The 21,662-nt window shown below is 52.5% G+C and overlaps 2 protein-coding genes across 10 annotated transcripts; one reads left to right on the forward strand and one right to left on the reverse strand.

The window, feature by feature from the left end:
• Positions 1-2,911: 2,911 nt before the first annotated feature.
• UNC5CL (unc-5 family C-terminal like) lies at positions 2,912-21,662 on the reverse strand. 7 transcript variants are annotated; one of them, XM_047860563.1, is made up of 10 exons: positions 14,080-14,121; positions 12,788-12,836; positions 9,761-10,206; positions 8,938-9,238; positions 7,951-8,213; positions 7,223-7,324; positions 6,902-6,969; positions 5,968-6,068; positions 5,705-5,818; positions 2,912-4,582 (listed from the first exon to the last, which is right to left on the reverse strand). In XM_047860563.1, exons 3-10 carry the CDS (start codon positions 10,155-10,157, stop codon positions 4,378-4,380), a joined length of 1,551 nt encoding a protein of 516 aa, XP_047716519.1. In that variant the 5' UTR covers positions 10,158-10,206; positions 12,788-12,836; positions 14,080-14,121; the 3' UTR covers positions 2,912-4,377. The 7 variants fall into 7 exon arrangements, with proteins under 7 accessions (XP_047716519.1, XP_047716521.1, XP_047716522.1 ...); XM_047860565.1 differs by lacking the exon at positions 14,080-14,121 and adding an exon at positions 13,440-13,674; XM_047860566.1 differs by lacking the exons at positions 12,788-12,836; positions 14,080-14,121 and adding an exon at positions 21,568-21,662.
• Positions 14,293-19,463, forward strand: TSPO2 (translocator protein 2). Of its 3 annotated transcripts, XM_047860569.1 has the most exons (5): positions 14,305-14,484; positions 15,427-16,475; positions 17,589-17,778; positions 18,151-18,292; positions 18,551-19,463. In XM_047860569.1, the coding sequence occupies exons 3-5, from the start codon at positions 17,609-17,611 to the stop codon at positions 18,749-18,751; spliced, it is 513 nt and encodes a 170-aa protein (XP_047716525.1). In that variant the 5' UTR covers positions 14,305-14,484; positions 15,427-16,475; positions 17,589-17,608; the 3' UTR covers positions 18,752-19,463. The 3 variants fall into 3 exon arrangements, with proteins under 3 accessions (XP_047716527.1, XP_047716526.1, XP_047716525.1); XM_047860570.1 differs by lacking the exon at positions 15,427-16,475 and having other exon boundaries at positions 14,304-14,484; XM_047860571.1 differs by lacking the exons at positions 15,427-16,475; positions 18,151-18,292 and having other exon boundaries at positions 14,293-14,484.

Raw genomic sequence — 21,662 nt, forward strand, 5'->3', positions numbered from 1 at the left:
AATTGGCAAAACCTAAATGTACCACATCCCTGGATCTCCATCTGCCAAGGTGTCTGGGAAACATATGTTCAATTTTCAGCCTCTGCAGTTACAGGACGGCATGTGGAGCTATAGAAGGTATGGAATAAATCAATTTGCCACTGTTGGTGAGCTTTGGTGGCATACTCATGAAACACGTCAAGGTCTGATGCTAGACCACAGAATCAAATTTGGGCATGAAAGCCATCCTGAGGGATGTGTGCAGTCATGCTTTATTGAGAAGGCCCTTAAGGTCAACAGACTCACACTGGCACTGTGACTCTTCTCATAAAGAGAGTTTGCTGCCTGGAACCATAGCATTAACCACACCATAGTGGATATCTGTTGTATTCATGGCTGCCCATCGCCTTTCGGGTAGCTTTCTTCCACATTTGGGAATATTTGCTTGTAATGAATCCCATCTCTCCAATAGGAAAGTCAGAATTCAAGTTTCCAGACTCCTTTGCAGCTAGGATTCAGCAAATGATTTGAGCTCTGCCAGTCTTGATGTCCCCACTTGAGATCTGATGTGGAAAAGGGTAGCGCAAAGAAGCGAGGAGCACGTGGAGTTTCCACATTTACTGACATGAACAGCAGCAGAAGCTCAGCCTTCAGGGGTGGTGATAAGGTCTGACTCCCGGCTCAGAAGCGGTGGTGGTGCTGGTAGAAGTGGCTGCTACCTAGTGCTCAGTCGTAGCATCCACAGCAATGCCAGTCTCCCCCCGTGGGATGGTCCTACAGCACGGTTTAGGGTATCATTCCTAGAAATCTTACCTCAGTCCTATTTCTCGGCCCTACAATGACTTTATCCTTCAGAATAAAATCCCTCGTCTATAATCCCCTGCCAGAGTGGATGCTGCTGTAAGCAACTGTGGAGCGACCTGTTGTGCTGGGTGAGCCACGAACACCCAACTCTGAATCCATGGCCTCTCTACCTTTCCTGCAGCAGACGGTGTCTACCTAGGCCTCGTCCCCCATCTTCTTCTTGAGTCACGTGCAGAGAGGGTCGGGGGAAAAGTGTCCTTTCTCTCTGACTCCCCCCATCCCAGGGGCTCCTACCGCCCAAGCATGCTCTTTTTCATCGAATTTTGATAAACAACACTTTGTGCGGGCAGGTATTCAGTAAATGTTTGAGGAATGATTTAACGACCGGTTAAGCACACTATAAAGTTACGCCCAGGTGGTTCCACAATCCGGACCTGTGCTATTCATGACAGTATCCACTAGCTGCACATAGCTACTGAGCACTTGAAATGTGGCTAGTACAACTCAGGAACTGAAGTTTTATTTTATTTTATTTCAGTTGACTTAAATTTTAAAATTTATATCCAATTCCATTTTTGGAGAACTTTTAGCTTGTTGAACGTGTTATGTAAAAGTACTTTTTCAGCACTAGATTTTATGAAGGCTAAATATAGATCAAATGTTTCCAGCAAAAATTTAGCACGTGTTCAATACACATCGAGATGCGCTGTGATTGTAAACTACCTACCAGATTCCAAATACTTTATGAAAAAAAGGATGCAAAATATGCCATTAATATTTTCATATTGATTACATGTGGAAATTATAATATTCTGGACATGTTAGTTTAAACAAAATATATTATTAACACTGATTTAACCTGTTTCCTTTTACATTTTTTCATGTGTGACTATTAGAAAACACAGAATTAAATATGTGGCTTTCTATTAGTTTTCCATCAGACAGCACAAATCTGTACATTGGTGTCAGTGTCACTCAGCAGGCAGATGGGGTGTCGAGGACACAGTTTACCTCTGAGCACTGGGGCCTCTAACCCTGCAGACCTGGCCAATCCTTGCAGCTCATTCCCCTGCCAGCTGTAAACCCGAAAGAAGGAAGTTTAGGCACCGGCCCTACAACATGCGTGAGAGAAGTCACAAGTTTGGTGTTTTAGGAACCAGGCAGGTGGCCTACTAGGAAAAGGGCCAGAGGTAAGGCCACAAGCAGTGACCAGTTGCGCTATTTATAGGCCATACACAAAGAAAAATTCCCCAAGTGGATATCCCTGGGTCACCAGTGAGCCATCCCTGCACAGGCCCTTGGAATCAAAAGGAGGCCCTGAGCCTCAAACATGGTCGCTTCATCCACGGGTAAAGAGTCTGAAGCCAGAGCGGAGAGAGCTGTGCTAAATGGCACTCAAGCATGGAGTGAGCGCTCAGTCTCCTAACGCCCCCAGAACACGCCAGCTCTCAGCTTTGGGTGCTGGCAAAAACACACCAAGCAGGTCCGATTTAAGAAAGGAAGAATCCACCCTCCAGGGATGGGGCCGCCTGCCACCCACCTGTAGATTTCCAAGCTCCTTTTTCCAGGCACTGCAAGTACCAGCCCGTTCTGAGGAATTAGAGCAGGGGCCAGAGGCATCCTGTCCCAGCACAGAAACCCCCGTGACTTTGATGCACCAGAAGACTTGAAACTCTTAAAATTATTTGTTCCAAGGTAGGGAGGAACACAAGATAAAGATGCCTTGGGCTGACGTGGAGAGTAAGGAAGAGACATGGGAGAAAAGGAGGAAGCCCTACCCGGATTCCAGGACAGACAGTTGCTTCTGAGCCAAGAAGTGGGGAAGACCGAGGCACCAACCAAAAGGGTGGAACACCAAGCAAGAGGGAAGAGGTGAAGGGACCCCACCCTGCAGGTTCACTTCTAACAGAAAGGGAAGAGACCCTCCCTGATTGACCATGCTGAACCCAGACGATATGCCTACCAGAAGCACAATCTACCAAATGCTTGCCTCTAAGCAGCCCCGACTGCTATAATCTGACCAAATAAAACCATTCATACCCACATCCAAATTTATCAATCTGAGCAAAATACAGTTAGCAACAAAGAAACGAAATTTTCGTATTTTATTATTATACAATATTGTTTATCATAGAAAAAGCTTTAATATCTTTTCATTAAATACAAAAGCAAATTGCTAGTAGAGAGATTGCTTGCCTGCCCTTAAAAAAAAAATTTAACAATACCTGTTTGCAAACAAAAACATTGCTAGAATGGAGTCAAATCCTTTGTTCTCTTTTCAGGACCCAGCCCACTGATCTCTTTTCTGTACAGTGTCTAACACATCGTAGGCACAGAATAAATATTTGTTGACTGAATGGCATGTTCTTTAATCCCTATTGTTTATTTCCTGACCCTAAATTGGATCTTGATTCACAGGGTAAAATCCACACCCCCACCCCCATTCCTAGGGTAGCCCAGTGTCCTTTCATTGCCTTTGATACATGACATTGGCCCAGAGACACTTGCCTGAGGGGAATGACTGAGGGTTTCCGAGGGTGAAGGAAACCCTCAAAGGCAGGCCCAGTGACTCGGTAGAGGCAAAGAGATGCTAAGACAGAGACTAACACACAGATTCAGGGATGCAGAGACTGCAGAAAATGGTGACAGCAAAATGGAACCAGAGACACTGAAAACTCACACAGTTCCAGATAAAGAGGTAAAAAGGTTGGGCACGAATGTTAATCTTGTAGTTTCTTGTCAGCATTGATGTTTTATGACAGAGATAATGGCAGAAAGAAAGGAAGACAAGGCAAGGATGGGAAGAGAGAGAGACAAAGGAAGACAAAGGAGACAGGTGGACAGCCGGCATGACTGACCTTGAACCCTCCCCGCACACCCATGCTCACTCTTGGCTCCTACTGTAAGTCCAGCCACCATCACCCTCTATCCCCACCCAAAGACGGCTGAACCACTCTATGCTCGTCCCAACCCTTTCTCCAGCATCCTCCATGAAGCCTTCTCCTGCTCCAGCCCACGCCCCGCTGCCTCCCGTCTCAGCTCCTAAAGCACGCCCACATCCCCTAACCCCAGGGCACTGCTGTTTTGGAAATAGCCTCTCGTCCATGAGGGCATCTTGACTCCCACAAGAGAACTGCGGGTTTGTCAAGCTCCAAGCCCCATTTCCTCCATGCCAGGATTCCCCGTGATACCCAGTCCGATGCAGAGTATCACTAAGTGCGCAGCGAATCCTTGTGAACTGGCCCGTCCCCAAGGAGTGCCGACAGGGCAGCCTAACAGTCCACTGGGTCTAGGCAACAGCTTCCTAGAGGCTGGCCATGCCAGGGCCATCTCCTGGGCTCCTGCGCCCCCTGGCGACCAGGATGGGACCCGTTCGCAGCACGAAGCTGGTCTCTAGGATCGCGCCAGGGAAGCTGACAGTGCCCCCCCTCCCACCGCCCCCTGGTCTCACGGTGGCCACAGCCACCGTCTGAGGGTTCTGATGAGGTCGGTGGGCGCGGCCAGAAGCAGCTGCCGCGCTCTCCCTCGGTGTCGGGGGGCCCCCAGGTGCCCAGAGTGCTGCGAGGAGGTCCCCACCCTGCCCCCTGGGGGCGCTCAGAGCTTCTCGTCCAGTTCCAAGCCCTGGTTCTCCTGGGCGCCCCCACCGCCGTGCGTCCCGCTCAAGTAGTTCTGGATGGCCGAGGCGCAGTCCAGCCGCTCCATGACGGTCATGAGGTAGTGCAGTTCCTGCAGGCTGCCGTTCTGCTCCTCAAACAGCTCCAGGATGGCTGCAGCTGGGCTGCGCTGGCAGGACAGGAACCTGGCGGGATGGGGGATGGGCGATGCACTGGAGCCAGATCCACCCCTCCCCCCCCCCACCCCGCCCTCCAGCTCTGGCCCTCATCCTGCTCTTGCCTGCCTTCCAGGGCACCTGGGTGGTGGGAGGGCCCCGGACCTTGAGATCTGAGCTTGTCCTGGCTCAAAGGCTACTTCTCTCTAGGCCCCAGCCTCCTCCTCCTTCACCGAGGGCTCGGACGAGAGAATTGCCTCCAGCTCACATGGTCTGTCATTGCCTTCTCCATTTCCCCTCCCCCTCCCTCTCTCCCAGGCCACCACATCCTGCCCACCACTCGGGAAACAGCTGCTCGAAACCAGGCTTCACCATGACCCTCCCCTGCTCAAAAACCTTTCGGGGTCTCTTTCCAGTACCAACCAAACCCATACTCCAGACCCCGGGCTCATCCATAGCTTGGCGTTGCCCTTTTCTTCTGACCTTTTCTCCCAGCCCCCATCCTTCTGTGGGCCCATCCCCTTCCCACCTTGCACACAGCACACTCACAAACAGTTGTGCTCTTCCCTCCACACAAATGGGTACTTGATAAACATTTAATAGGTAGGTGATTTTTAAATCCACTTTGCTTTCAGCTGGGTCCAGTCCTAGTCCCATCTCCTGGGTGAAGTCCTTCCTGACCACCACACTCACAGTCTGGGTTCTGGAGCTTAGCTCAGAATTGTTCTCCTACTGATTGCTGTTGACAGAGACCATGGTTGCATTGCCCCCTGCCCCCATTACTACTAACATGTATTGAATTAACATGTGCCAGGCACTCAGCTACATGCTTTATACACATTACCTTACGGTGTGCATTCTACCCCTCAGGGCACAGCATGTCAAGCACTCAGTACGTACCCAATGACTTATGCATTAATTGATTCATTTTTAAATATTTATTGGGCACCTACTTATGGGCCAAGGCATCATTCTAGGTACTGAGAATACAGTAATAAATAGAGCTGCTCTATCATGGGGAACGGGGTGCGGAGTAGCCATTCTCAGACTTTTAAGTTGCTTCCTTATCTGTGCTGCAGTCCTCAAGTTGTCCTGAGAGCCTCCGACCCCAGTTCACCCTCCTCTCCCATGCGCAGACCCCACTCCTCTTACCGGATTTTCATGCCGCAGAGCCCCAAGTGGGAGGCCAGTCGACGCCAGTCATTGCCCGTGATGCTGTTTGGCTCCAACAACATTTGCAGCTGCTCAAAGAGCTCTGGAGGCAGCCTGGGGCAGAGGGGGCCCTCAGAGAGGGGGATCAGAGAAACCCAGTCCGTTCCACACACACACCCTGAATTGTGTATGCACCCTCTGTGGGCACTGGGGCAGGAATCTCAAAAGTCCCCCAGTCAGCAGCCCAGGCCACCCCACCTCACCTGTTGCATGGGGGTGGCTGAGAGACAGGGGGTGGCACCGCCCAGGATTCTTCCTCTGATGCCTGGAATCTGAGGATTTCCATGTACTTGGTCTCCATGCCCTGAGCCAACAGAGGGTCAGGGAACCCATTTAGGCATCATGAGACATCCCCTGAATGAAACTAGGGAACCTGCCTCCATTCCCCATGTCCAGAGCTACTTTACCAGGAGATATCAGGACCCCCTACCCTCTGCTTCCCTGGCCCCAGAACTTTCACCTTTAAGTTTCCCTACTGAGTTCTTTGGGAGCTGAGACATGAAGACCAAACATGGTGCATCCTAACATACCAGGAGAAGTCTGGGTGAGGTCATAGGGCATGTCCCCTATTCCAAAAATAGGGACCCTAAACTCAGGCACATGTGTCTCCTTCCCCCCAGCCCTTGGTTCCTCCTTGCAGGGGACAACCTGAGAGCTATCTGCTTACTCTCCACCAAGATACCACCATGGTTCCCCAAAGATTCTCAACCCTGATTTCTTCAAACCTTCCCCCTTCGGAGAGTCAGATATTTAACTCCCATCCCACCTACTCGAGATCCTCTCCCTGGTTGCTCTTCTCACTGAAGATACACAACATCATCTCTCAGATGCATATACTCAGCCTAGAAAGAAACCACTTCTCCTGGATGCCCAAGTCCCTCTGGGCCAAGAGAAGAAGTTCATCCAGGGTTTGGTTCTTTTACCCTCCTACTGGATTCATCCATGGATAGACAAGAGAGAGTCAGGGAATAAAGGGTAGCTTGGAGGCCAGATGGTCTAAGCCCCTGGAAGAATGCCAACCACCTGCTGAATTATGTGGATTGGGGCCATACTTACTGGGCACCAGACCCCTCGCCCACTTTGCCCAGGACTCCTCCAGGCCCTGCCCTTCCCCTCTGCCCCTCAGCTCCAACTCACGTCCTGGAAGGTATGCATGGTGACAATGATCTCACTGGTAAGCGCTGAGCAGTCCTCATTCTCATTGGCTACAAAGAGGAGAGGACATGGCAGGCATGAGAGGGAAAGGCCCGGTGCAAGACAGCAGGGGAAGTGAAAGGGACTCCACAGTAAGGCTTTGGAAATCTGAAGACATTGGGCAGGACCTTCCATCTTTCTCTCCGCAAAGATCAGTTGTGGCTCCTCGCCTTTTAGAGAAGGTCTGCACGCAGGCCTGATCAAATGGGGAGCCACAGAGGGGCGAGGGGAAGGGGCGGGGAGGGGACAGGGCCCCTGAACTACCTGCTTTCCTCCGGAAGCAGAAGGAACGGAAGGGGCACTTTCCATGCCAGATGTGGAGATGGGGAACCAGCTGGCAACTGCTCTCATCCACGTTCTCCCAACCTGGGGAGGAGGCAGAGCGGAGGGCCTCAGAAAGTGGGGTCTTCCACAAGTGTTTGGAGGAATCCTATTTTGTGCAGGGTGCTGTGGGGAGGGACGAGGAGGGAGCGAAAGCAGGAGGGGGTCTCAAGTGGATGGGAGTCCTCAGAGCCTGGCCAGGACCCTGCGAGCAGCCTTCCCTAGCACCACACACCTCCCACACGCACACAGCGCACAGGCCTCCCGCCTCCCACCGAGCAGCCACGCATCTGTCCACAAACCACACAGACATCCCAGGCCCCGTGAGCAAGTGCACCAGCAGGTGCCACAGAGGAAGGAGGGCAGAGAAGACTAGGACTCCTCCTTAGATACCGGGCCCCCAGCCAGGTGGGACAATAAAAGCCTCCCCTCCCCTTCCCCCACCCCTGCATCATCCTATCCTCCCATGGAGGGGCCAGGGCTGAGTGGGCCACAGAGGGTGGGAGTGGGCAAAGCCTGGGGCTCCTGGAGGCAGCCACAGAAACCAGGGGTCCCTGGAAGCTGTTGCCTGCCCAGGAGTCTCTGAAAGAACCTTGAGGATCCCAGATTTCTACCCAGGGGGAGGTCCAGACCCCTCCCTCTAGTGCCCCCCCAGAAGCCCCCTCCCTCACCCTCAGAGATGTACTTGAGCTTCAGGCACTGGTCCCCTCGGGCCCCTGTGAAGTCGAAGAGCTGGCAGGGCCCGCGCAGGCGACCACCGTGGGGCTGCTCGTTGGCCATGGCCCACTGCAGGGCGCAGGGCGTGTTGTTGAGAAAGTAGATGCGCAGCTGCAGGTGGGACTGTCCCGGCACCAGCGGCGAGCAGAACACAGCCAGCTGCAGCCATTTGCGGGCTTCCCAGCCTGCGGGCGCCTCCAGCACACAGGTGTAGAGGCTGCAGAGAAAGACGGTGACAGGAGAGGCTGGGACCCCGGTGCACCTGCTGCCAGGCTCCTCCTGCGCGAGGATCCAAGGAGAGCGGCGTGGGGCATGGACAGAGAGGAAGTGGCAGGGTGTCAGGCAGGTGGGGGGATTAAAAGTGAGTCAGGTCACTTTTAATGGGGAGCATCACCGAATGGGGAGAAGAGCCATCAAGCGTCCTCCAGCACGAGAGAGAGGAGAGGTGGGTTCCAGGGCCACTATGCTTCCCAGGGGACCCACACACAGCTGGCCCTGCTCTGCGCAGGGGTAGGAAGGAGCGGCAGAAGGGCCGGTGGTTCTAGAAAGACAGAGCTGAGGACAGACATGCGATGGGAGGGGGTCTTTGAAAACTGAAGAGGACAGGCGGCCCTGGACAGTTCAGGGACAGTCTTGAACAGGGGCACAGGGTAGAAACAGTTTTAGAGAGACAAAGGTGGGGATGGGTCAGGCCCCTTCCAGACAGAGGGCTGGGGTTGTGGTTGCAGGCAGGCAGAGAAACTACAGCAGGTTGCTAATCCTGGACAGGGTTTGAGTGAGACAAGCTGCCCTACCCACTAGGACAGAGGGACCAGGAAGGGACACCGGGCGATAAGGGATTTGTGGAGCATCTGGAACAGATCAAGGGGCAATTCCATAGAGAGAGATGGGGGTGAGGCAGACAGAGAACACAGGCAGGAAGACTGGGCCGACAGGCCTACCTGAAGTGAGAGAGGCGGATGCGACACTCGTCCCTAGACGTGTGGGCCCCTGGCTGCCCTAGGGGCCTCCAGACCTTGGCATCGAGCAGGGTCGTGTTGCTGCTGTAAGTCCGTGCATGGCGGGGCTGCTGGGCACAGTGCTTGAACGTGAGGGTGCAGGGCTGCAGGAAGGAGGCCCCGTGGGGGCCACATGCCACCACAGGGCTCACCAGCCCCTGGGCTCGGGACAACGACGGGGCATCCAACAAGTCCCACACCAGGATCAGCGATACCCGCTCCTGGCGGCCCACAGCCACAGCACCTGGGGAGAATAAGCGTTGAGACAAGCCTGGCAGGCAGGCACCCCGCCACCCCAGAATGGGCCAGGCCACAGCGGGAGGGGAGGTGGGACAGGAGCCAAAGAGAGAGGGTGCCTCGCAGGGCACTGGGCGAGGCAGTGTGGAAGGAGAGAAAGACTGTGAGCCGGCTTGCGGTGTAAGCCTCAGCAAGCCACCCTCCTTCCTTCCAGGGATGCCGCCAGCCCAGTGGGGGCCTGTGGGAGTTTGCAAATTTGCAAAAGGTGCTCTTGCTCCAGACACTCTCCTTGATGGAGAATTGTCATAACACACCGTTCGTTACTACCAGACACTCTACTTCCACCTGTCAGGAAGCTGTCATAAAAATATGTAATCTATCCATCTTTGGAGTCAATAAAGCCATACTAAAAATATAAACAATTTTCAAAATTATGGCGATGTCTACGAATGATGCTCCCTTAGGCGCGATGCCCTTGTACAACACGCAACAAACAACTATATGCTGAGAAGGGAGAGGGTGCTGTTACCTGGCGGGATGAGCAGAGAGATGCCCATATCCCGGAGCATCAGGCAGCCACCGCGGTGATCCACCTCTCGGGCCGAAAACACCAACAGCTTGTGCATCAGCTGACGGACGACGGTCTGGCCTTGAGTGGGTGTATGCAGTTCCTGGTAGAAGGCAGCCATCTCCGGCAGTGTGGCTGGCGGGCACTGCCTTGGGGACTCATTTTCTGGTAGAGGAGTGGGATGGGACACTGGCTCCTCTTGGTTATCCAGCTTCCAAAAGGCCCCCAGCAGCCAGCGAGGACAGTGCCATCGGAGGCACTGGACCAGAAGGAGGGCACTCGCCACCGGGACCCCCACCAGCAGTAGGAACTGGGCAGGTTGGAAGGAGCACTCATGGGAGCACATCCACCTGGTCATTTGATGCTGCCAGCCCCCGTGCACCCCTGTGCCAGCCAAGGCCAAGAACCTGGAGGACAAAAGAGGTCAGTGCCAGGTGAACCTTTGTAACATCATGGAGGCCAAGACTTGGCCCCCAAGTGGCTGCGATGAGGGAGCAAATTGTCTTCATTGTAGTGACTCCTCCATCAATTCCTTTAACGGGACCTCACCTATCTACGTCTTACTCAAGAACCTACCGTCGCTCCCCATGGCCTATTATGTCAAATTAGACTCCTCTGAGGCAGAAAGAGCTTGGGTTTGGAGTTACATGATGTAAATTCAAATGCCGCCTTGGTCACTGGCTGAGAGAGTTTGCCGTATTGCTTAATGTGCCATAGTTTCTGCATATGTCAGAATATCCATCTTGATCTTTACAGAAAAATCTTTAAGGGGGAAAGCAAGTTACGGAGAAGTAGACATCCTCTGATCTCGTTAATGTAGGTAACAGAACTATATACAAGTACAGATACATATTTATGGGTGTATACATGTCAATTACGGAGAAAGGTCTGGGGCAGTGCTATGCAGTAAAAACGATGTAAGCCACAAATGTAATTTTAAACTTTCTAGGGACATTAAAAAGGCCAAAAAGAAAAAACCAGGAGGAATTAATTTTAATAATAGATTTTATGTAACCCAATATATTCAAAACATCATCATTTTGAGAGGAAATCAATACAAAATTATTGCATTAGTTTTCATTCTGTTTTCATACTAGGTCTCTGAAATCCCTGTGTATTTTACACTTCCAGCACATCGCAGTTGGGACGTACTCTAGTTCATGTGCTCAGCAGCCACACATGCTGGTGACTCCTGTCTTGGGCAACGCAGGGCTGAGAGGATACACCCCCAAACTATTCACACCCATCACTACCGAAAGAGACAGGAAATTGAGAGGGTGGAAGGTGGAAAGTAGGACCGTCCGTTTTCTCGAACTCTTTTCTTCTGTATTTGAATTTTCCACCCCAAGCCTTTTATATTAACTTTGTCATTCTTTTTAAGAGCTATCCAAAGCAAAGAAATAATTACCTCTGAGAGCAGAGCAATTGTGAGGATAGCACGAGATCACGTGAAAAGCATTTGTAGATGACAATGCACTGGCCCAAATAGTTTTCTTTCTTCATGCCTCCACCCTCCACCCCCCCCCACACACACCTGCTACCAGAAAGGTCTGAAGGCGGTCACAGGGATATGTGAAATATGATAGGGGTAACAAAGTCAAAAGTGGAAGCAAAAAGAGAAAGAAAAACACAAGTGGGAGCCTCCAGTGAGACTGGACTGAGGCCAGGCCAAAGCACACACTGCCTGCTCACCTGGTTACCAGCGGGGGGCCTCAGACTGGAACCTGGCCCTTCCAGCAGCCTCCCCCATAAGGATGCCACACCTTCCTTCGGGGGGTCCTCCAGGGTCTACCTCCTCTCGCTCATACTTTCCCACTTCCTCCCTTGATTTCCAGCACCCTGCACTCCTGCCAGGCTGTGCGCCTCCCACCTGTCTAGTTCCAACCTCTTGGCCCTTGCTCCCTCCCGCTCTTCTCCCCACCTGCCTCTTCCACCCACCTGGACCCCCCCTCCTGCTCCACAGCACCTCCCCCCCGGCTCACCCACCCTTGACAGTCTCACCCCTCGGAACTTTCTCCCTGCTGTCATCCCACCTTATTGAGCAACCCTTGACTACATGCTGTCACGCGTGGTTTTCCCACCCCCTCCGGGCTGGTGCTCAGAACACGTGGAGCACACACTGCGGGAAGTTCAGTCGTGACAAAGATGACGTCTTACGCGGAGCTTCTGAGGGAATGTGACTCATTCACTCTGCCGCTGAGTTCTGTGAGATATATGGCCTCTTTCAAAGTCCTCGGGATCCCCGGGGTTGATTCACTAGGGTCTGCGCTAGAAAGGCTTCTGGCATCCATTCATCTCCAGCCCCTTCACTCACACCCGGGCCCGGCGCTCAGGCCTTGCCCCAAGACACCACCAGCTCCTCCCTTGCCCTCCTTCTTCCTTCCTTCCTCAGGGCCCACGAAACCCAAGCCCCTTTCCTTAGGTTCTCCCAGACAAGGGAAGAAATTCATCTGTATCCTCAGGCTTAGGACTGGGGTGGGATCTATTCCCCGCCGCCCCACACCCGTGTCCTCATTGAAAACGTAGCCAGGGAGGAAGGTGTGACGTTGTTCCTTTTGCCTTAAAACTCAACCCTGCAGAAAAAGTGCCCCAGCCAAGCCTCTTGCAGGGCACACAAGTCAAGTGGACGAGCTGGCAGGACCCCCCCATCTGGTGGGAAAGGGGGGTTGGAGCAGTCAGCCTCCCTTTATGGTGCATCCGTTCCTTTTGGTTCTTTGACATTAAAGATAATTGGAATTATAACTGCGCTAGTAACAGCTAACTTTTATGGAGCTTTGCTCTACGCCACCGTGTTAGAGCGCTCTGTGGGGCCTAACTCATTTGATCCTCACAGTGGTCTGTGAGCTAGGTGTTATTTTTATCTCCATGTCATAGATAAGGAAGCCAAGTTTTCTCCCCACGGTGAGGATGTATGAGGGGTTATTAAGCTACAAGCGAAGGCAGAGGGAAGGATGAACAGGGATGACAGCGGTGTTCCAGAAACACTACCTCTCTCTCCAGGCCCCTTCTTTTTCCCCAGGGTCTCTCTTCCTTTGCACTTCGAGATGACAGGAAGTTGCAAGAGCAAGAAACACAAATAAAGTAAAAATAAATAAAAACACCGAACGGTATAACCTCGGCTCCATAGGGAGTGATATCCCTACCGCCCCCTGCCCACAAAGGCACCCGTGGCAGGTGATGGGCTAGCTAGCATGAAAGAAAAGAGGGACTCTGCTTTGTTTCTGTAGCAACAACCTTCCTGGAGCCTCCAAGGACCAGAGTCCAAACCCCCTCCACCCCATTGGGTGACACAGCAGAATCTCCTTGTCCAGCCTGCCAACCTGGAAGAGTTGGCATATTCCTCCCTAAAGCCTAGAGGGGCCTCTCATGGGAAGCCCACTCATTAACTCTCCCCCAGCTCAGCCACCTTTCCCCCAGGTTCATAGCTCTCCAAGCTGCTAGGCCCTCACTCCATCAGCCCCCTAACCCCAAGAGGAGGTAGGCCTGAATCTGCAGCAGGGTAACCAGCTAGATGTAGCCTGGACCTTCCCGACCCCCTGACTCCTTAGTACCCGTGTCTCCAGTTTGTCTTGCTCCTGCCCCCAGCTCATCCCAGGTAGCAGGTCCCCAAGATAAGGGTCCTTTAGAATGCTGCCCTCACCTGTCTCTAGGGAGTTGCCTCCTCCAGCACGAAGATCTGGGCTCCTGCTGCAAAGCTTTTCTCACGTCCTTTGAGGAAATTCTCAACCCTTCTCCCACATCACTGGCTTTTACCATGCCCACTCAAGCCCTGATAGATCTCGTTATTGAAGCATGTAAAAAGTACCAGGATGCAGGTGCCTGGGTGGCGCAGTCGGTTAAGCGTCCGACTTCAGCCAGGTCACGATCTCGCGGTCCGTGAGTTCGAGCCCCGCGTCGGGCTCTGGGCTGATGGCTCAGAGCCTGGAGCCTGTTTCCGATTCTGTGTCTCCCTCTCTCTCTGCCCCTCCCCCGTTCATGCTCTGTGTCTCTCTGTCCCAAAAATAAATAAACGTTGAAAAAAAAAAAAAAGTACCAGGATGGATGAGTCCAAACCTGTCACAGGCAACATTCTTTCAGCGTAGTATACATTTCCATAGTGCATACAACTACCTCTCGGGTCCTCACGCCCACTGGACATTTGCCCTCTCCCCTCTCCTCCTCCAGTGGAGGCTCTCCACGCTCTGGCAGGGCTGGCTCAGCTGGCCTGGCTCCTCCCCTGTACCCCAGATGGCTCCATTGCAATGTCCACCCCATGTCTATCTGCCCCAGGGGGTGCTCACCTTACTGTGTGGGTGCTCCCAGAGGCCCCCCTGCTCATCCAGGAATAGCAGTTCCTTGTCTGGAAACAGAGCAGTCAGTCAGACTCTGTCACCGGGCCAGCAGACAAGTGGAGGTGGGCGGGGAATCCGGGCAGGAGTGGCCCGGAGCTTCCCGGCAAAGTCCTCCCTCCCAGTGACCTAAAGAGGGGTGGGGGAATCTGTCCCTGTCTATTGGCAAAGTCCAGCCAAGGCAGGGGAGTGGAGTAGCTGAGGATCCCAGAAGTCAGAGGTCTTAATAGTCTGGGTCTGGGAGGGAGGAGACAGAGAAAGAGAAAACCTGGGGACAGGTGAACCCCTCCCTACAATGCCCTCTGCTGGTGAGTGGCTGCCCCAGCCAGAGGCTATTGAACTGACAGCCGGCAGAAGGTAAGAGGAGGGACCCCTAACAGGAGCTTCTCAAACTATAGTGTGCACACAAACCACATGAGGCATTGGGTTAAAACGTGGGTCCCGATCCCATAGGTCTGAGCCAGAGCCCGAGATTCTGCATCTCTAAAAAGCTCCCGGGTGATGCCAATGCCGCTGGTCCAGGAGCTTAGACCTTGTCTAGTTCCACCCTTTCCTGCACAGAGATGACAGAGGAGGCACTGAGAGGGTTAACGACTCACAAGGTGCTGGCAGCACTGGGTGTTCCCCTATCTGCTCCCTGCCCACACTCAGAGTTGGCAGGGACACTGCACTTGGGGGAGAGCTGTCTTTGGGCTATTTGCCAACCTGAGTCCTTTCATAGAAATTCTGCCTGGGAAAGATAGTGCCACTGGAATGAAGGATCCCTGTGAAGACGGACAGATTTTTGTTGTTGTTGTTGTTGTTGTTGTTTTCAGCTGTTTGCTCTTGTACTCTTAGCTCCTGGTACAGCCTGGTCCATAGCAGGTATTTAAGAAAGACTTGTTGAGGGGCTCCTGGGTGGCTCAGTTAAGCCTCTGGCTCTTGACTTCAGCTCAGCTCATGATCTCATCGTTCATGAGTTCGAGCCCTGTATCGGGCTCTGCGCTGGTAAGTATGGCCCCTGCTTGGGATTCTCTCTCTGCCCCTCCCCTGCTCGTGTGCTCTGTCTCTCTCTCAATTTCTCTCAAAATAAATAAATGAACAAGAAAGAAAGAAAGAAAGAAAGAAAGAAAGAAAGAAAGAAAGAAAAAAGAAAAGAAAGGCAGACTTGTGGAATGAGTGTGTAGACCAGCTCAAAGAGAATGTGTTTTGGGGCCAGTCTACTGACACTGAACACAGGTGACTCACTTGTCCACTGTATAATCTTAGGCAAGTTACCCAACCCCTCTGAGCCTCCTTTCCCTTGTTTGTCAAATGCAGGCAATAATATCTACCTCGTGAGGAATAAACATGGTCATTATTGAGCTAATAACTGTAAAATGCTCGCCCCAAAATGGGTGCTCCATGAGCGGCAACTCTTGTCACCGAGGGCTGGCCTCCTGCAGTTGGGGACCATGGTGAGCTCCCCAGCACACCCCTGCCCCAATTATCTCATAGAAAATAAGTAACCGCCACTGATTTCATCTCAGTTAATGATTCTCCAGCCTCCTGTCCCCTACTGCAACCCCCTCCCTTCCACCACCTTCCCCAAGGTAGAAGAGAGAGGATGGGGTAAACTCCTCCCAGGGGTGCCCAGGTCCCCAGAGTGGAGAGATGGGGCAAAGGAGCAATGGCGAGCAGCCAATCTGGGAAGGGGACCTCATGAGTAAAGGACTAGCAAAGGAGAGGCGCTTGGAATTTTATAGGTATGAAAAGGGTAGGTGTTAGTCTTTGCTGGACAAAGCTCTGTCTGAGTCACACAGGAGGCTGCTTTGTCCTCTGAGTCATGAAGTTGTAGGGATTTGTGAAAATCCGTCAAGCTCGAGTTCTGAGAGGGGAAGGCCCATGCCAACTAGGCTATAACCCGTGTCCATATATCATGAACTCCTTTCCAAAGCTGATGCTTGCCCCCCTTGGGGATAATCCCAGTTACAGGAAAGTCCTGGGGAAATCTGAGGGTCTGCACCACCCGTGGACACAAAGCCAGCTCATGGAATGTGCATACCACAGGTTTCAGAAGTCTTGTAGCCTGAGGCTGAGCCCGCCCAGAAGTCCGGGTGTCACAGAGCCAAAGCCTCAACCCTTCTATCAAGGGGCCCACTCCAGAGGCCAAGTCTAGTAGACCAGGGGGGGCTCTGCTAAATGAAACCCTTCAGGACCATGCAGGCAGCCAGCCTTCCATACACCCCAGCCAATGCCACCATCCTGTCATTGGAGAAAGGCAGACCAGATGGGAGCCTCACTCCGCCCTTCTCCCGTCCCCCACCCTCCTCTGCCTTGCACACAACATATAGCATCAAGCACTTGGCCTGAGAAGTGTGCTGCCTGAGGTAAGGGGAACACAGGCCTGGAAATGAGGAGGCATCGGGAGGGTGGAGAACAGGATTTCTCCTGATGGGGGAGGGTGCGGGAGGCACCTCCAGCACTGAACAGAAAAACAGAAAGAGGGAGACAGCAAGAGACAGGAAGGCAGAAGATGAACAAATGGACAGTGAGGACCAGAGGAATATAAATAGAGATGCACAGGTGGGCGGGCTAGTCAGCGCTGTGTCCGGAACCTCCAGGACATGGACAGGGGACCTTGACAGGCAGGACACTGAGAATGATATGGATGGGGGTCTTGGCTGGAGGAGGGTCTGTGCACAACTCCACATTCAAATGAGTATGGCAGCTTTTCAAAGACCAGGCCGTTGCTTCCTTGAGATGTCAGGCCACAGGAAAGCTGGGCGCTTATGTTTGTGGCTCCCGTCCCTCTCTGGAAGGGGAGAGGTGGAGGAGGGACCTCCCCAGCGCCTGAAGGGCAGGCGAGATGGAAACCTTCAGAGAAAGGAGCCCGGTGTCACTCGGCTGAGTGTGAATTCGGGCAGCAGCTCAGGCTGGGTGGGCCTCCCCAAGTCTGCCAGTCTGGTATATCGAGATAAGCCTGGGGGCGGATGGGCTGGCCGGTTCTTGACTAGTAAAGACCCCCAGGGATCCCTGGCTCCTGCCTTTCTGAACATAGTTGGTTATATCAGCTTGACTGAGTTCAGTATTAAGGCACCATCCCTGTGAAGGGCCTGCTATGTACCTGACCGAGTGCCACCCACTATGGGAGGCAGGAGGGACGGTTATACATGGACCTGAACTCTAGGAGTCAGATACGCGCTGGGGGAAGGGAGCCTTTCACTCAGAAGCGGTTATCAATACGGGACGGTATCCTCTGTGTGCCAGATGAGTGGTGTGGAAAAAACAAGTCCACTGAAGCCAGAGAAAGGGCCCGGTGTGGGCTCACAGGAGCTGACGGGAGCTGGCCCAAGGTGGGGAGAATGGCAAATGTGACTCGACGTCCTGTGAGGGGGCTCTGGCCAGGAAATAGCATCGGGTAGGATGTGGAGACAGGCAAGCAGACACAGGGAAAGGACTGAGGGGGAGGCCCATCACCAGTGTGTCATCTGCCGTCCTAGATTTGGTCTCCGTGAGGAGAATGCAGCCTCAAGGAACCATCTTTGTGGCTCTTCCCCACCTGGGGCCCATCCTGGTCTGGTTGCTCACCCGTCGAACATCTGGTTGGTACGACAGCCCAAAGAAGCCACCCTGGTGCCCACCCCACAAGGTCTTGATGGCAGGGTGGATAACCATCTACTTCGTCATAGGGTGAGCACCCATTTCGCATACCATGGACCCTGTACCCGAGCTACTGCTGTATCCTGGTCTCCAAAGGGATAGCACGTGCCATCTGAATGCTTAAGTGGGGTGGGGGGAGGGGGTCCCCTCTGCACCTGCCTAGGATTCCAGCCAGCCTTCTTCTTCTCCCTCTCCAAGTTTCCCCATTGCCTCCCCCACCTCACCATGCCCAGCTCCCCCCACCACCTCTTCGCTGGCCCTCAAGTGACGCATAGACACTCTTGTACCCATAGCAGCCCACAGGGTTTCCTTTGGGAAACCAAGAGACCTTATGCCCGAGGGCTCCCTTCCTTTGCCATGGAACACCCTCCCTCTGAGTGTTCTGCCACCATCTCTCTGCAGCTATGCCTCCTACCTGGTGTGGAAGGACCTGGGAGGGAGCTTTGGGAGGCCCCTGGTCCTGCCTCTCGGCCTCTATGCTGTGCAGCTTGCCATCAGCTGGACTGTCCTGATTCTCTTTTTCGTAGCCCGCACCCATGGTCTGGTAAGGCACGCCGTGTTCGTCAGTGGAAGTAGCGTAGGAGCAGGTGAGACGACTGGGGCCCCCAGAGCAGATAGCCCAAGAGACCAATGCAGGACAGGCAGGTAATGGGTGGGCACACTTCTCTGAGCTCCAGCCGAATGCCCAGACCTCAGGAACTTGGCTCACTGGGTCTGGGGTGCAGAAAGGTTGAGGGCTCAGTTCTCAGGGCAGCCTCCCTGACTGCCCTGACCCCACTCCTCACTCCCATCCCCGCTCCAGGCCCTGCTGCACCTGCTGCTGCTCTACGGACTGGTGGTGAGCACAGCGTTGATCTGGCATCCCATCAACAAGCTGGCTGCCGTGCTCCTGCTGCCTTACCTGGCCTGGCTCACCGTGACCGCTTCCATCGCCTACCGCCTGTGGAGGGACAGCCTCTGTCCAAGCCAGCAGCCTCAGCCCAGTGGGGAGAAGAGCGACTGAGGCACCAGGGACAGGAGAGGAGGGAGGATGGCCAGGGTAGGGGTAGAAGAGAATGGCAAGGAGGGCTGTGGAGCTATTCTGGAGAGAGGGAAGGTGGGGGGCCAGGGAGCGATGAATCCCTAGAGACGACTTGGCCCAGGGTGGTCACCGTCCCGGGTCCCCTGGTGCCAATTTTCATTCCGATTTCAGAAATGGGAAGAAAGGGAAGAAACTTATTTTACACTTAATATGAATTAATTAATCCTGCACTAATAAATTAATTTAGTGATATCAATTAATAAGATCCTTTACTAACTTTGAGGGTATGATGTGAAGTGCATATCTGGGTACACGATGTCTAGGGTCGTAGGGCAGGGGTCGCATCATCCGCACCTCTGTGGGAATGAACGCAGGAGTGTGTGCACGGGGAGGGAAAAGTGGGTACCCAGTCACGGTTCCACTCACACACCCTCCTGCATCAAGCTGAGTCTTTTAAGACTTAGATTTTCAGCTGCTGGGAACACAAAATCTTTATGATAAGTTCTATGAAAGCAAAACAGAAAAGTAAATAAAGTCGAAAAAAGGATACCAATTATAAGTGCCAGGTTTATATAATACATCTTATTATAGAATAGTTTAATTTTATTTAATTTTATTTTATTTTTTTAATCTTTCTTTATTTTTGAGAGAGAGAGAGTGCAAGCAGGGTAGGGACAGAAAGAGAAACAAAGAATCTAAAGCAGGCTCCAGGCTCTGAGCTGTCAGCACAGAGCCCGACGCGGGGCTCGAACTCACGAACCGCCAGATCATGACCTGAGTCGAAGTCAGTGGCTTAACCGACTGAGCCACCCAGGCGCCCCTATTTCATTGTATTTTAGTTAATATATATTAATAATAATATTATAGTATGTATAACATATACCACATTACATTATGGTTATTATAATATTATACAATATATTATATTATACATTATATATGTCATATTAAGACCTTATGTGATCATCTCTGTTCAGGTAGATTATAGATCATTTTTCACTTTTGTTTTCATATACTTTTTTACTATTAATTTTCAAAACCAATTAATGACTATTGTAATAAGAAAAAACATTAAGAAAAAGAGATGAATGCCTCAGAGTTAATGAGTGATTTCAGCGGGGACTTCTTGTCCAGACTTCTCTTGTCCCACATCTTCTCATTGGCTTCTTTATTTTCATCTATTCCTTTTTTATTTTTCGTCTCTTCCCTCCTATTGTTTTCTTCTCCTCTTGTTTCTTTTTTTTTTTAATTGATGAAGACCTTTGAACTTTATTTTTTTAATGTTTATTTATTTATTTTGGGAGAGAGAGAGCGATAGAGAGTGAGCAGGGGAGGGGCAGGGAGAGGGAGACAGAGAATCCCAAAGCAGGCTCTGCACTGTCAGCACGGAGCCCAATGCAGGGCTCGAACTCACAAACCGTGAGATCATGACCTGTGCTGAAATCAAGAGTCAGGCTCCTGGGGCGCCTGGGTGGCGCAGTCGGTTGAGCGTCCGGCTTCGGCCAGGTCACGATCTTGCGGTCCGTGAGTTCGAGCCCCGAGTCAGGCTCTGGGCTGATGGCTCGGAGCCTGGAGCCTGTTTCCGATTCTGTGTCTCCCTCTCTCTCTGCCCTTCCCCCGTTCATGCTCTGTCTCTCTCTGTCCCCAAAATAAATAAACGTTGAAAAAAAAAATTAAAAAAAAAAAAAAGAGTCAGGCTCTTAACCAACTGAACCACCCAGGTACCCTTTCTCTTCTTATTTCAAGGCCCTGGTGGCAGCAAGGAGTGAGTGTCCCTGGGTTGTCTCTCCAAATTCCAAACAAGGTCAGCTGGAAGGCCCAGACGCCTTGCATAGGAACTTCTGAAAGTATTGACCAGACTCTCCAGGGATGGACCTGGGCATCAGTGTTTTTCAAACTCTCCAGGGTCTCCTGCCACTCTCCTGCTGAGTGCATAGCAGAGCCATTTGGGAGTTTACAAAAAACGCATATTCCTTAGACCCCACCCATGACCTAAGAATCAGAACTTTTGGGGTGGGCTCCAGGCATCTTTAGATCTAACAAGAGCCCAGCACTTGTGTCTGCTCCCTCTAAAATGTGAGAGCTCCACATATAGGTGGTCTGTCAGGGCTGTGTTTCTGGGAGCTGAGTTCTGGGTGGAGAACCAGCCGTGACCTGTCAGGCGAGGGCGAAGGACCACATCGGGGAGAAGCCAGAAGGACTTCACTTTCGAGGAGACTGGCTCTTTCTGGAGCTCACCAGAGGAGAACAAGCAAGAAGGAAGCCGCATCCTTCCTCCTCCCCCCAGAAAGGGCACACTGTGCCCCACCAGAAGTGTCAGGCACCTGTGCTCCTGGAAGGCACACACAGTGTCCCACCCCCCTTTGTGTCCCCAGCCCCCGTGCAGCACAGGGCACGGAGCAGGTCTTCATATGTGTTATTGATTGGGTAAATATACACTCTGTCTGTCCCCTTAAAAGAAAATGCTGACCAGAACGTCACCCACACCTGCGAGGCGACTCTGGACCCATTGAAAAAGGCTGTGTTTGGGGAAGGGAACGGTATTCATAGTTTCTGAAGCTTCTCAGGTGGCTCTAACGTTCAGCCTGACTGAAACGGAAGCCAGAGTGGTTCTCAAAGTGTGGCCCAGTGACCTCCGGGGGCGGTTGTCGAAGGCCTGCTCCAGACCCACCGGAATCAGATCATCTTGGGGAACGAAGGCAGAGGGTGATGTGGTTTGCAGTTCTGGCCGCGGAGACAGGCCAGCCTGGGTGTGGATACTGACCGTCATTTATGAACCGGTAACCTGCGCAACTTACCTCACTGTCCGTGCTTCGTTTTTCTCAGCTGTGCGATGGGGCCCTCATAGAACCCTCGGGAAGAAGAGAGGCGATAATGAGTACAAAGTAGTCTG

Source organism: Prionailurus viverrinus, chromosome B2 (genome assembly GCF_022837055.1).
Source record: "Prionailurus viverrinus isolate Anna chromosome B2, UM_Priviv_1.0, whole genome shotgun sequence".
NCBI classification, from domain to species: Eukaryota; Metazoa; Chordata; class Mammalia; order Carnivora; family Felidae; genus Prionailurus; species Prionailurus viverrinus.